Source organism: Carlito syrichta, unplaced genomic scaffold, assembly GCF_000164805.1.
Source record: "Carlito syrichta isolate Samal-C Ts95f unplaced genomic scaffold, Tarsius_syrichta-2.0.1 Scaffold304726, whole genome shotgun sequence".
Lineage (NCBI taxonomy): Eukaryota > Metazoa > Chordata > Mammalia > Primates > Tarsiidae > Carlito > Carlito syrichta.
This window is the reverse complement of record NW_007248822.1, coordinates 188,628-204,298: the sequence shown is the minus strand read 5'-3', so window position 1 is coordinate 204,298 and position 15,671 is coordinate 188,628. Positions and strand designations below refer to the sequence as shown.

General features: G+C 44.3%; 1 protein-coding gene across 1 annotated transcript in view; it reads right to left on the bottom strand.

Annotated features, from left to right (window-relative positions):
• The window catches only part of TMEM241 (transmembrane protein 241), a 149,414-nt gene extending 135,743 nt beyond the window's left edge, over window positions 1-13,671 (bottom strand). The window contains exons 1-3 of the mRNA XM_008060775.2: window positions 13,525-13,671; window positions 8,431-8,477; window positions 322-399 (exon numbers count right to left, since the gene is read on the bottom strand). Coding sequence (XP_008058966.1) covers window positions 322-399; window positions 8,431-8,477; window positions 13,525-13,596 — 197 coding nt within the window. The 5' untranslated portion in view covers window positions 13,597-13,671. The remainder of the gene's footprint in view (window positions 1-321; window positions 400-8,430; window positions 8,478-13,524) is intronic.
• Window positions 13,672-15,671: the final 2,000 nt, after the last annotated feature.

The window sequence follows — 15,671 nt, the reverse complement described above, 5'->3', positions numbered from 1 at the left end:
TGAGACTCCAACTCAAAAAAAAAAAAAAAAAATTTCATTCATAGTGCTTCTATGATCTAAAACAAATCAAAATTAATATGACATTATAAAATATATATCTCAACTAATTTTAATACTATACATCAGTGGCATTATTAACCAGGAAAACACTATTTGAGTTTTACTTGATTATAAAATAACTGAATCTCAAGGTCTGAAGGGAACTAGGAGATGAGCAACTCATACAAACATCCGTGTTTCCTGGTATAAAACCATAAGAAATTAAATAACAGCAAAAGGCAGGGCATGAATCACGAATCAAGCACAGAGGGGTTGTTATACCTTGGACTGCTGTTGATCTCCACCCAGCCCAGTTTCCATGACACATGGAGCAAAAGTCCACCAATGAACGTCTGCCACCTGAAAAGGACAAGAGTTCATGTGAATTTAATAGAGCCATGACCTCAAATGCTATCAAGCCCCGACCGATCTATTGACTGACACAAACAGACACACTCAGCCCTGTTACAATTCCTTCCTCCCACTCTATCCCAATTGTCCCATTTCTCAGATCTTTCCTTCTCAATCTCCACTACTGTCTTAAATCCAGCTGTCCAGTAAGTACAAATATTGATATTCTTCTCTTCTTCTTCTAGATCAGGGATGTCCAACCTTTTGGCTTCCCTGGGCCACATGGAGCAAAGAGAAATTGTCTTGGGTCACACATAAATCATATAATATAGTTAGTGTATATGTACAGTAAGACTTTTTTTTTAATTCTAAAGTTTTGGGAAAAAAATGAGAACAATATAAAACTGAGAAATTTGACCTTGTTTTTGTAAAACTAATCTATCAGTGTCTGGTTCCATGGAAGTGGTCGCAATTCTTAGTGAGTTCTCAAGGTGCTCGTCAGAAATGTTTGTCCATATTTTGCTCTTCGTGTGCTTCATAACTGAAAACAGCTGCTCACAAATATATGTGCTACCAAAAAGCGATGTCATGAATAAGACATAATTGTGAACTTCAAAAATGAAACCACACATGGGGTCATGAAGAAAATAAATGCTAAAAACACATGATGTTAAAAGATTTTGTGAGGCCACATGACTAGCCGTCCTGGGGTGCATGCAGCCTGAGGGCTGTGGGTTGCACATGCTTGTTCCAGACTTTCCCTGAACACCCCTACCCATAGCCACTGCTTCTCCCACTGCCACTGTACTAAAGATTCCCATATCCTCTCTCTCACCAGGATACTGCTGCTGTGATCTCCCACAAACTCCTAATTATAACATGCCCAAAACAACACCTTGAACTTCCCCTTTGAATCATCCTCCCTATCCCTCAGCAGCCAAACCAGAAACCTACACAGCATCACAGCCCTACCTCTGCTCTCCCCTCCAACATCTATGAGCAAAATCTTAATGATTTTATATAAGCCCATACCAGAGCTGAAATCCGAAGCCTTGCCCTCCACCCCTCCTGCCTCTGCCTTAATTCAAGGTCTCATCATCTCACAGCTCGCCCATGGCATTGGTCCCCTAATTAACCCCCACTCCCTGGTTCTTCCTCAATTCTCATACTCTACTTTGCAGTTCAAGGGTTTGTTTTAAAATGAAATTCAGCCAAGTACACGGCTCATGCCTGTAATCCCAGCACTTTAGGAGGCTGAGGTGGGAGGATTGCTTGAGCCCAGGAGTTCAAGACCAACCTGGGCAACACAGCAAGACCTCATCTCTACAGAAAATTTTAAAAAGCAGCCAAGCATGGGAGTGCATGCCTGTAGGGGGTGCGACCCAGGAGACTGAGGAGGAATGATCACCAAAGCCCAAAAGGTTGAGGCTGCAGTGAGTCATGATCATGTCACTGTACCACCTTGAGCAAAAGAGTAAGACCCTGACTCAAAAAAAATAAAAAATAAACTGAAATCTGTGTTACTCATTTGTTTAAAAAACAGATGATTCTTCCTGGTGCCATAGGTAGCAACCCTCAGCCACTTTTCTACCAACAACACACTTGGGGGTCATGAAGCTCCCATGAGACACCCTGCCCCCGGCAAGCAGAGTGGGGGCAGCACAGGTTATAAGCACCCCTCCCTCTCTCACTGCAGAAAGCACATCAAAATGCCAAATGAGTAGAGAGACTGTCTAACTCTAACTGCTTTTTAATTTTAGGTGAATCATCCATAGATTTCAAAACCCTATTTCTAGTGATAAATAAATGACTTGAGACATCTCACCTCGCCGGTAACTACAACACACCCATGTGTTGCGACATTACAGCTGAGAACCCTTGGCCTACAGGACAAAGTAACTTGTGTGTGACACACAAGCCGTCTGGGACTTGTACTGCCCCTCTCCTGCTATGGACAGCCACATTCCAGCCATACTGAACGGCCCACACCTGGAGAATGTGCCAGGCCATGTCCCACTTCTAGGAGTATGGGTGCACCATCCTCTCGCCCCATAACGTTTTTCCTGTCTCCCTGAGTTCGGGTGAGCACCTGCTCAGCTGGTGAGACCCAGTGTTGCCTCTGTGAAGCTTTCCTGGCCCAGCGAAGCACAGCAGATCAAACGTGAGCTGAGCTCACAGCTTGGTCTCAACCAGGCAATTTTTTTCTCCAGGGAGCACTTGGCAGTGTCTAGAGAAATTTCTGGTTGTCACAACTGGGATGGAAGGGGTAGGTGTGCCACTGGAACTTAGTAAACAGAAGCCAGGAATACCACCATGCATCCTACAATGTGAGAGAAGCCCCCATGCAAAGAATCCAACTCAAGTGTCAATTCTGGAATGTTATCCTGAGGTTAAGAAACCCTGTCAACAGGAAAGTAAGATAATGAACGAATAATTACAATCAAGTGTGATGAAGCCCACCAGGAAGAGTAGCAGGTCCTACAAGTCCCTTAGTGCGGGAGTCCAGCTCCTGCCAGGTTCAGGGTACCTCAAAGGTGGAGATGGCGTCGGCGATTGGGGGGAAGAAGAAAGAGAGAGAGAGAGAGAGAAAGAAGGAGACTGGACCCCTGTTTAGTGCAGAAGCCCTTTATTGGGAATTACAACGGGTCTTTTATACACAGTCAGGTGTGTGAGGGGCGTTCCCCACCCACCAGATGTTCTTTCAGGTATAATCCCATAACAGATGTTAAACCTAATCCATGAAACCTTAATCCATGACTGCCTTTAAACCCTTCTCGTACTGCCTATAAACCCTTTTCATATTGCCTATAGACCCTTTTCGTACTAATGCCAAGTTAAACAATTCTATAGAGACTCAAGTACTTACTTTACAAACTAAAGAGGCCCATCCCAGAATGTTTGGAATGTGGCCCAGTCCAAAGTTCACAGTGGGCTACCTGCAAGTAACCCAGCCGCATTCTTTCAACAAAATGGCTGTCTTCTAAAACTATATTCTACAATTTACACCTTTTTCAACTTCAATAAATCCTAAGATCATGACCCAGAAGCCTGTGACCAATACTAAGGCTCTTAGATGTGACCCGAGTTTGAATTGTAAGTTGTGTGAAAGCCAAAACTGCAGTTTGTGGAAGAATGGGAGCAATGAGCTTCTAAAGTTAGCTTGTGTTCGTCCCGGTCTCAGAGTTTTTATGTTTTGAGCTCACAGGAGCTTAATCTGGTTAGTGCTGAGTAGAAAGGGGGAGGAAATGGGGTCAATAGCTCCTGAACGCATCCTAGTGGTCTCAGGGTCAACAGCCCTTCCTGATCCCTAATGCTCAGTGGGCCTCTGTGGCTGGCTCCCAACACCTTAGGGAAGGCAGATCGCCTAGTCTGGTGAGCAGGAAGACTTCCTAGAGAAGGTACATTTGCAAAAACTTGAAGCATATTCAAAGTAGAAGAGCCAGAGGAAACACAGGCACAGAAGTGAGAGAGACAATGGCTTGTTCAAAGTTTCTAGAAGAAATTCAATTGGTCTAGACCTTAACATGTGACCATTTGAGAAGGGAGTGGCAGGAGCTGACCCTGGAGAGGAGGGGCTGGTCCTGAAGGGCCACATCAATCACAGTAAGAAGCTGGGACTTCAACATGGGGACCCACTGACAGGCTTTAAGCATGGGAGCAACACTGTAGTATTCACATCAGGGGAGACTCCCTCTCTTTACAAGGACGGGAATGTACTTGAGGCAAGACACAGTAGCTCACACCTGTAATCCCAGCACTTTGGGAGGCCAAGGCAAGAGGATTGCTTGAGCCCAGGAGTTTGAGACCAGCCTGCATCACATAGCAAGATCTCACTTCTACAAAAATTTAAAAATTAGCCAGGTATGGTGGTACATGCCTATAGTCCCAGCTACTTGGGAGGCTGAGGCAGGAGGATCACCTAAGCCTGGGAGGTCAAGGCTGCGGTGAGCCATGATAATGCCACTGTACTCCAGCCTGGGCAACAGAGTGAGACTACACCACAAAAAAAATTAAAAAGTGCTTGAGAGAAGTAAGACTGGAGATGAGAAGGCAAGTTAGAAGATTTTATGTAATTTGAGAGATGACAGTGGCCCAGCAAGGGACAACATGGATGAAGAAGGTGGACGGATTCTAAAGATGTCCAGGAGGCCCTGGTGGTTAACCAGAGATGGAGAATGAATGAGACAAAGGAATCAATTATAACTCCCAGGTTTCTCAGTTGGGTAATTGGATAGAGGGTGCCATTCACTACAGTTAAATGAAAGGAACAGACAGAAAAAACGAGTTCCACAAGAACAGGGATCTTTGTCTTCTTCATCATTGTGCCCCAAGTGTCCAGAACAGTGCCTAGCACACAGGATGTGCCAATAAATACTTGTGGCATAAGTTATTCTGCCCTAGTGTGCACCTCCTATTTATTGTTCTAGGCACTGGGAATACTCCAGTGGCAAAACGGATAAAGCAACATCTTTGTAGATCTTACACTCTACTGGGAGAGATGCATTCAGTTTAATTTGTCCATGGACAAATTAAAACAGATAAAGCAATATCTTTGTAGATCTTACACTCTACTGGAAGAGATGCATTCAGTTTAATTTGTCCATGGACAACCAGGGGAAAGGCAACCCAGGTGTAGACAACATCCTTTTCCACAGAATTTCTACCTGGAGAGACGTAAAAGGACACCAGGACCAGGAAACACTGGCTACTCACTGAGAAAACAGTATCCCAGCTTTATTGATTAAAATATGCATAATGGCAGAAAATATTTTTAAAACGTTTGTGTGGGCTGGGTGCCGTAGCTCATGCCTATAATCCCAACACTTTGGGAGGCCAAGACAGGAGGATTGCTTGAGCCCAGGCGTTTGACACCAGCCTAGGTAACATAGCAAGACCTCGTTTCTACAAAATATTAAAAAAAAAAAAAAAAATTAGCTAGGCGTGGTGGCACGTGCCTATAGTTCCAGTTACCCAAAAGACTGAGGCAGAAGGATCATCTGAGCCAAGGAGGTTGAGGCTGTGATAAGCCATGATTGTGTCACTCCAGCCTGGATGACAGAGTGTGACTCTGACTCAAAAAAAAAAAAAAGTTTGCTATGATATATTAGGGAGGAACTTGACAAAGTAATTCTTGAGTTTACCCAAAGAGAATCTAGAAAAATGACAGCCAGGCATGGTGGCTCACGCCTGTAATCACAGCACTTTGGGAAATGTAGATGAGAAGATTGCCTGAGCCCGTGGGTTCAAGATCGGCCCGGGCAACATGGCAAAACCAGGTCTCTCTTTTTTTTTTTTTTTTTTTTTGAGTTGGAGTCTCACTCCGTCACCCAGACTGGAATGCAGTGGCACGCTCACGGCCACTGCAGCCTTGACTTGCTGGGGTCCGGCGAGCCGTCTGCCTCAGCCTTCCAAGTAGCTGAAACTATAGGCATGCACCACCATGCCCAGCTAATTTATTTTTTTTTGAGTCGGAGTCTCACTCTGTCGCCCAGACTGGAGTGCGGTGGCCACAGCCTCGACCTGCTGGGCTCCGGAGATCCTTCCGCCTCAGCCTTCCAAGTAGCTGGAACTACAGGCGCGCGCTACCACGCCCGGCTAATTTTTTGATTTATTGTAGAGATGAGGTCTCGCCAAGTTGCCCAGGCGGGTCTCGAACCTGCAGGCTCAGCCAATCCACTCACCTCAGCCTCCCAAAGCGCTGGAATTACAGGCTGAGCCACCGAGCCTGGCTCAAAACCGCGCCTCTACAATAAATCAAACAAATTAGCTGGGTATGGTGGGCCTGTGGTGCAAGCTACTTGGAAGGCTGAGGCAGAAAAATTGCCTGAGCCCAGTAGGTCGAGGCTGCAGTGGCCACGAGTGTTCCACTACACTTCAGCTTGGGTGACAGAGTGAGATGTCAACTTAAAAAAGAAAGAAAGAAAAAAGACTATATACAGATGCTCCTTGACTTACATGGTGTTATGTCCTGACAAATCCATCAGAACTTGACAATATTGTAAGTTGAAAATGCACATAAGACCCCTAATCTGCTGCACACCATAGCTTAGCCCAGCCCACCTTCAAAGAGCTCAGAACACTGACATCAGTGTGGCCGACTAGCGTGGCAGCTATCCAACATCACGGGAGTATCGCTAACCCAGGAAAAGATCTAGATTCAAAATGTGAGGTACAGTTTCTACTGAATGCATATGGTTCTATCGTTGAAAAATTCTGAATTGAAGCATCATAACTTGGGACCATCTGTATATGCTATTAACAACCCAAAGGAAGGATTATACAACAGATGAGGCTAGTATACATTAGTTAACTGTTGGGGCTGGGGCAATCTCCTGACATTGCACCATATGCTAAAATAAACCAACAATGATTAAATATTGAAAAAGCTTTAATGAAATGTAGGTGACTAAATGATCTTGTGATAGGGAAGAATACACATAAAAGCAATGGAAGCTTCACACTGAGGAAAAGACAAAAAAAAAAAACAACCCCAAAAAACAAAAAGCAATGGAAGAAATCATAAAAGAAACAATCAGGCCAGGTGCAGTGGCTCATGTCTGTAATCCCAGCACTTTGGAAGATCTAGGTGGCCTCAAAAAATAAATAAATAAATAAAAATAAACAATCAATATATTTGTCCACATAAAAATAAAACATTTACATAACCAAAATAATTATAAACGAATTGCAAAAAAAATTCCAAATAAATGTGTTGGATAAGTGATTGGCATCCTTAAAATATGAAGAATTCATTACATTACTTTTAAGAAATACTAAAACCCTAGTGAAAATAAATAGATAGCCGGGCTCGGTGGCTCAGCCTGTAATCCCAGTGCTTTGGGAGGCCGAGGTAAGTGAATTGCCTGAGCCCACAGGTTTGAGACCCCCCCAGACAACTTGGCGAGACCTCATCTCTACAATAAATAAAAAATTAGCCAGGCATGGTAGCGAGTGCCTGTAGTTCCAGCTACTTGGAAGGCTGAGGCGGAAGGATCGCCGGAGCCCAGCAGGTCGAGGCTGTGGTGGCCGGGAGCGGCCACTGTACTCCAATCTGGGCAACAGAGTGATACTCCAACTCAAAAAAAAAAAAAAAACGAAAATAGATAGAAGACACTAATAGGCTAGGTATGGTGGCTCACACCTGTAATTCTAGCACTTTGGGAGACCAAGGCAGGAAGATTGATAGAGGCCAGGAGTTTGAGACCAGCCTGGGCAACATAGTGAAACCTTGTCTGTCTTTTTAAAAATATATAGTATTGAAAGTTTCATTTTTAAAAAGGCACAAATAGACAATTCACTGAAAAAAGAGATATGATTGAATAATATGCATGAGAAAACTGTTGAACTTCATGAATAATCTAAGAAATTATAAAACAAAACAATATACTTTTTTGTTCATGAAATCAAAAAGAGAGTCAAAGTCTCAGTGTAACATTTATAGAAATTTTCATATACAGGCTAGGTGGCAATGAAAATTGGTAAAAAATTTTTGGAAAATAATTTGTTAATATTCAAGAATACTAAGGAAGTTCATATACTTAATCCCAAGTTTATTTTCTTTTTTTGAGTCAGAATCTCACTCTGTTGCCCAGGCTAGAATGCAGTGGCACCATCATGGCTCACCGCAGCCTCGACCTCCTGGGCTCAGGTGATTTTTCCACCTCAGCCTCCTGAGCAACTAGGACTACAGTCGCACATACCATGCCCAGATAATTTTTTGATTTTTTGTAGAGACAGGGTCACACTATGCTGCCCAAGCTGGTCTCAAACTCCTGGGCTCAATTACTCCCACTGCAGCTGCCCAAATGTCTTATGTAGGAGTCAATCCCGAATAAATAATTAGAAATTTGACAGATCTGAACACAAAAATGTCAGATAACATTGCTTTTATACTCCCAAAAGGGAACACAATTTAAATGCCCATTAATAGGATGGCTAAATAAAGTACAGTCTGTCTATTTGACGAAAAATCTATACAGTTATTAAAACTATTTCAAAGAACATTTAATAATGTGTATAAAGAACATAAAAGATACTCACCCTTGGAATAATGTAGGATAGGTAAATTTCAAGACAGACAGGACAAACTGAAAAACAAATACCAGATTATTGGACATTTCAAATGATTAGACAATTGACAGACCATAAATTACAGAAATTCCTACTGAAGAAACATAAGCACATTATGCAAGTATATTTAAGTTTGAAAAAGGGGCCGGGTGTGTTGGCTCCCATGCCTGTAATCCCAGCACTTGGGAGGCTGAGGTGGGAGGATCACTTGAGACCAGGAGTTGTAGACCAGCCTAGGCAACATAGCAAGGCCCTATTTCTACACAAAAATTAGTCAGATGTGGTGGTGTGTACCTGCAGTCCTAGCTACTCAGGAGGCTGAGGTGGGAGGGTCATCTGAGCCCATGAGTTTGAGGTTACAATGAGCTACGATTACACCGCTGCACTCCATCCTAGGCAACAGAGCAAGACCTTGTTTCTACTGGGCAAACGAATTTCCAACTCACACTTAAGGGAGTGAGCCTGCTTTCCCCAGGACCATCCAAAGACTGTTAACTGGGAAATGGAGCTGGGATCATGAGCAAACTGGAAAGCACAGCAGCTGGGTCCCATGCAGAAGATGCTCAAACACTCAGCATCTTCCCAGATGCCAGAACCATCATGCTGCAACCATAGCAACTCTGGAGAAAACATCCTTAGCCATAGTCTGTTTTCTCAGGGTATCCACTATATGGTCTAGCTTACCTAAAAATCCAGTTCCTTCTTTGTTTCTCTTCAAGTAGAACGACATCCTTGTCTTTCTTTCCTTTGTAGTTCTCCAAATTTTTTTTTAGGGTTTTGTATGTGTTTTGCATTAAAAGATTTTTTTTTTAACTAATTCTGCATAGGTGTCATAATTTTTGCTGTGCTGTAGGCAGTTTAAGGATTAAAAAAAAAAAAACTATCTCAGCTGGGCACAGTAGCTCATACCTGTAATCACAGCACTTTGGGAGGCAGAGGTGAGAGGACTGCCTGAGCCCACGGGTTTGAGGCCAGTTAGGCAACTTGGTGAGACCTCATCTCTACAATAAAAAAAAATTAGCCAGGTGTGGTGGCATATGCCTGTGATTCCAGCTACTTGGAAGGCTGAGGCAGAAGGATCGCCTGAGCCCAGCAGGTAGAGGCTGGGGTGCCACTGCACTCCCGCCTGGATGACATAGTAAGATTCCGACTCAAATCAAAATTTTTAAAAAATCCTGAACCCGTGGGCTCGAGACCCACCTGGGCAACTTGGCGAGACCTCATCTCTACAATAAATAAAAAAATTAGCCGGGTGTGGTAGCGCATGCCTGTAGTTCCAGCTACTTGGAAGGCTGAGGCAGAAGGATCGCCAGAGCCCAGCAGGTCAGGGCTGCAGTGGCTGGGAGTGGCCAGTACACTCCAGTCTGGGCGACGGAGTAAGACTCCAACTCAAAAAAAAACAAAAAAAAAACCTATCTCAGATAAGGTCAATACGCATTTCTCTGGGCGTCAGGTCTCCCATCCAAGGGCTCACCAGGAGCGACCCTGCTTAGCTTCCCAGCCTGTGGGGCATCCTGCGCCTGCGCGCCGTGAAGCGCCCTACGCATATCTATTATATCTTTTAAATAAACTTATGGCACCTTATGAATGAAGAAATTGTGTTTCATCCTTCTGAGTATCTTTTCAATGTTTTCCTATTATTGAACGTTTTAGGATTTTTTTTTTTTTTTGAGACTGGGTCTCATTTTGTCACCCAGGCTGAAGTGCAATGGTGCGATTACAGCTCATTACAGCCTCAAACTCCTGGGTTCAAGCAATCCTCCCACCTCAGATTCCCACGGAGCTGGGAAACAGGCATGCACCACCAAGCCCAGCTAATTTTTAAATTTTTGTTAGAGACAGGATCTCATTTGGTTGCCTAGGCTGGTCTCCAACACCTGGCTTCAAGAGAACCTCCTCCCCAGCCTCCCAAAGTACTGGGATTACAGACGTGAGCTACCACAACTGGCCTCTTTAAGAATGTTTTAAAAGTCTAAAACCATTAAACAGCTTTAGGCAAGGACTCTACTGATTTTTCACATGACCTAAAAAAAATTAAGTGGACCAGTGTTGGGCAAGTTTACAGGTCTACTTTCCTCCCCAAGGATAAGTCCACGTAGAATTCCCTGTTTGAGCTCCACAGTTACAGCAAAACTGTCTGTGCTCTGTTCCACATTTATCATTCTTCCCTGAAGTTCATTTAACACAGAATTCAATGTGCTCCTCCCTTCTTTCCCTGATATTTTCATTCTAAAATGGAGAAAGAAAAGCAAGCATCTAAGTCATGTCCTGTAACATCCTTAACAAGCTTCATTATGACAACAAATATTTACTTAGTTTATTGCACGCTTAGCTTTGGCCTAGATACTGAAGGTGATCAAAGATCCTGAACCTCTCTCCTCACCTCACTAAAGAACAGAGAAAAATGAAAGCTATAACAAATGGAATCTAAGTCCTACACATGTCTCCTTTCAGCAGTTACCTGTGTCACTGAGAAGTGTCGCTCAGATAAAATGCTATTTAGCAGAAGAGCAAGATCTTAGCAGTGATATGAGAAAGAGAAGGAGCAAGTTGGGAGACGTTGAAAGGAGTATAAGCAAATTTCTTATGAGCCAGGCTCGGTGGCTCAGCCTGTAATCCCGCACCTTTGGGAGGCTGAGGTGAGTGGATTGCCTGAGCCCAAGGGTTCAAGACCTGCCTGGGCAGCGAGACCCCATCTCTACAATAAATAAAAAAAAAAATCAGCCGGGCGTGGTAGCGCATGCCTGTAATTCCGGCTACTTGGAAGGCTGAGGCGGAAGGATCGCCGGAGCCCCGCAGGTCGAGGCTGTGGTGGCCGGGAGCAGCCACTGCACTCCAGTCTGGGTGACAGAGTGAGACTCCAACTCCAAAAAAAAAAATTTCTTATACATATTATCCACTTGCTATCTCTTTTTTCAATAAATTGACTATCCGTGCCTTTTATCCATTTATTTTCACTGAGGTTTTAGCATTTTTCTTATCAAATTAACGCATTCATGGCTGGGCACAGTGGCTCATGCCTGTAATCTCAGCACTTTGGGACTGAAGCGGGAGGATTGCTTGAGCCCAGGAGTTCAAAACCAGCCAAGGCAACATAGTGAGACCTCGTCTCTACAAAAAAATTTATTTAAAAGCCTGTAGTCTCAGCTACTCAGGAGCCTGAGGTAGAAGGACTGCCTGAATTCAGGAGGCAGAGGCTGCAGTGAGCAGTGATCATGCCACTGCACTCCAGCCTAAGCCACAGAGTAAGACCTGGACTCAAAAAAAAAAAAAAAAAAGGTTCAGAGCTTCGAAGAGCTACAAAGTTCCTCACCAGAGACCCATGAGACACAACCACCTCTCTGTGATGTATAACCAACTCTTGCATCCCTACCTGGCCCTCCCACCTCTTCTTCACTCTTGAGCTCACCTTCTCCTTCTTTAGACAGTATCCCTAGGTGTGCTTTTGCATTTGTGGCATCGATTTTTAATTTATTGGGTATAGATATCTATAAACTATATGTTATTTGCCTGCTGGACTTTTTTTTCCCTAGATAAAATGTTTTTTGCCTAACCAATGTCATGGCTTGTGGGCTTTCATGAAAGACATCAATCTGCCCCATTTAATGATTATATGGAAATAAAAGGAAGGTAATTCTGTTTTAAAGTAACATGTTATCAGTATATCCATCAGATTAGGTAGACAATTGTATATCATATTAATATATAATTACATATACAGTATATTAATATATAATATATTAATATAAGTATATATAATCTTAGTTTAGCTACATGTCCCATGAGAATAAAGCAAATCTGTTAAAAGCGAATAATAACCATGTCACACCATAAACAAATGATTGTCCTTTCTTTTCTTCCAGAGTAACTAACACCTTTTGGAGCATTTACCACCATGGTGGGGACCAGGCCAACCACCTTACAAACATCATTTCCATGAACCTCATAACCCTTTCAAGAAGACTGTATCCCATCTTAAAGTTAAAAAACTCAGGTTTAGAGAGATGAATGTCCCAAAGACCAAGTAAGCGCAGCTAGAATGTAAACGCATCACTGCCTCCCAGTAGGACAGCATTTATGGATCTTCAAAGGCCCATCACCATAACTAAGAATCAACTTGTCAGGGAGAAAGGGCTGGGGAGCATCCTCTGAATACACTAAAGAAAGTAATCACTTTAAGAGAGAGGGTATAAGGAAATGCTGGTTCTTTCCCAGAAAGCAAGATGGGGGAGAAAATGGGGAGAATGGGGAGCAATGGAGAAGCAAATGCAGAGCAAGTGGGGAAACAGCAGTAGAGACGCCACAGTAGGGGAAGGTGATCCTGGGCCCAGTATCACCACTGCTGCTCAGGTCCTCCCAGGGTCCAGGCCAACAGGTGAAGTCTTAGCCACGCCCACTGTATGGAACAAGGTACCAAACCCAAGCCAGCTTCCCTCTAACAAAACCACAACCAAAACATGGCATCAGTACTTCTCTGCCTCTTCATCAAAAGAGTTTCATGAGCTATTTTAAACTTAGTCACGTTTTATTTTTTTTTAAAGTACACCCAAAACTCTTAAATATACTGGAAGTGCCTGGGATGGAGACATATAAAAATCGATTTGGGAGCCGCTGGTGTGAGGGGTGATGAATTAATCTCTTCTATTTAAAGGCTTCTAGAACCTTGCTGGGTTCTGCGGCAGGGGCGCATCTGGAAAGAAGGTAGGAGGTGTCTGATTTCTTCTCTGACTCCTCCTTCCCCGAGGGAACAGGAACCAATTGCTTTCCCTTGAAAGTAGTCCACACAACCCAAAATAAAGCTCCCAGGAAATGATCAGTCAAAACATCCTGGTTCCCAGGAGACGTACAGGGTACAGGATGCTTTGCAGGGCGGGAAACGAGGATAGCCCAGATCAACAAATCCTACTTGTAAAAGAGCATCCCACACGGAAGCGGCTTCCTTTCCATTGCCAACCGGAAAAAAACAAAAACAAAAAAAGCTTGAGGCTGCATCTGTCACCCGTCCGATGAGGGGACGCGACTCTCCCACGTGCAATCACCGCCTCCCGCGCTCGCCCCCCTCACCTTGTTCGTGAGGTAAGAAGCCAGGTAGCAGGCACAAAAGGTGAGGCCGACCAGGGACCTCCTCAAGCACATCTGCCAACTCGCTCCCTCGGCGGGGACAGGCGGCGCCCGCCCGCCAGAGCCCCCCGACAGCCGCCGCCGCAGAGCAGCAGCCCCGAGACGGCCACGTGGCTCCGAGCTCCGCCAATCAGCGTGGGGACCGCCCCCCAGCTCCGGCTCCTTAAAGGGGCCGCGCCCACTTAGGCCCGGCGGCCTCCGGATGGGCGGGGCGGTATCCCGCCCTCTATCTGCCGGCGGCAATCCGGGATGGTTGGGATTGCGACCCGGGGTAGAGAAAGGTAGTCCTTGCCCCCCCCCCCAAAAAAAACCAAAAAGTAGAAAGTGGTAGAAAAGAAAAAAGGTGGTTTACAAAAAAGTTCGCAACACCCCGTTACCGTTTAAAGAAAAAAATGTTCAAAACTATCTCCAAACGATGGTACCAAAATGTTGCTTGGGCATTACTGAATTTTCCGAGTTTCTACATTGAGACTGTGGTGCTTTGGCAAACGACACCAAAAAAATCTAACAACAATGAGTGTTATTTTAAAAGAGAGGTTGAGGAGGAAGGAACTAGAATGAGTATAGTGTTTTAAGTAAAGTCATTCCATTGTGTTGACATGTCTGTAAAATAAGAAATCTTTCCCAAAGTAGAGTTCCAAGCACAGCCCATATTCTAGTCTCTACGGTGGAAAATTGACCTAATGAGGCTTCTGAAAAATAGTCGTAAACATGCTAGAAAACATTTTGGTGGACTTGGACAGTAACAAGAGGTGGAAGTGTTCTCCGCCTATAGAAACACAGATATTCAGAAACACCCACACACCAGGAAACTGTTGCTCCTAAGTCATAGCATAAGTCTACATTATGCTGAAGCAGTGGACGGGAAATGGCACGACAACCCCTGGGTGATCATTACGTTTATCAAGGCATGCCTTGGCTGGGCTCCATGGCTCAGCCTGTAATCCCAGCACTTTGGGAGGCCAAGGCAAGTGGATTGCCTGAGCCCGTGGGTTCAAGACCCGCCCCGGCAACTTAGCGAGACCTCATCTCTACCATAAATCAAAAATTAGCTGGGTGTGGTAGTGCGTGCCTGTAGTTCCGGTCACTTGGAAGGCTGAGGCAGAAGGATCGCCTGAGCCCAACAGGTTGACGCTGGGGTGGCCATGAGTGTGCCACTGCACTCCAGCCTGGGCGATGGAGTGAGACTCCAACTCAAAAAAATAAAAAAATGAGCCGCAAGTGGTAGTTCGCACCTGTAGTTCCAGCTACTTGGAAAGCTGTGGCGGAAGGATCATTGGAGCCCAGCAGGTCAATGCTGGGATGACCGTGAGCATGTCTTGTTTCTCTTAGCCCCTTCTAGCAATGAAGGAGTGCTGACTTTGCCTTGTAGCTTTGAAGCCACTCCCTGGCCTCCACTGTCCCATCAAGGTCTGCGCCAATGCTTGCTCTTCCTAGGTCTCTACCTGGACCTCTGGTGATCTGGGGAAGTAACCAGCAGAGAGATACAGGTGGGCTAGTCACCCCCATCCTCCTTCTCCTGACCCTCAGTATTCTTCAAACCACCAGGCCAAGACGTACAGGTGAATGTGACTTTCTTTACCGAGGTCAGATTATTAAAAGGGAAAAGTACAGAGTAACAGAAAGGAGATAAAGTTCTAAACGCACTAAATTTTCTTTTCCATAGAAATGAAATCATTTAAGAAGTTAACATTTCACAAGTGTACACTCAGTTCCAATCTATTGCACTTTCCCTGGGTTTGTGTCTCCTGCTCCAAACATCAGCCTTTAATGACAATTTTAAAAGACCATTGGAACAAGACCAATAGAACAGAGAACTACAAAAGAAAAATTAATCAGCCAACACCATCCCCTTAACCATTGCAACCCACATAACCAATATTAACAGCTGGTATATCTTTGTCCACCTTTCTCCATATTCATAGATCAACAAACACCCATTTATAAGTCATTGCCTTACAAAAATGGATCTAGCTATTTATCTTGCCATTGTGACTTGTTTTTACAACTGCAGATCAACATATAGAGATTTAATTCTTTTTAAAAGCTGCCAATGAACAAAATCATGGCCTTCGCAGCAACTTGGATGC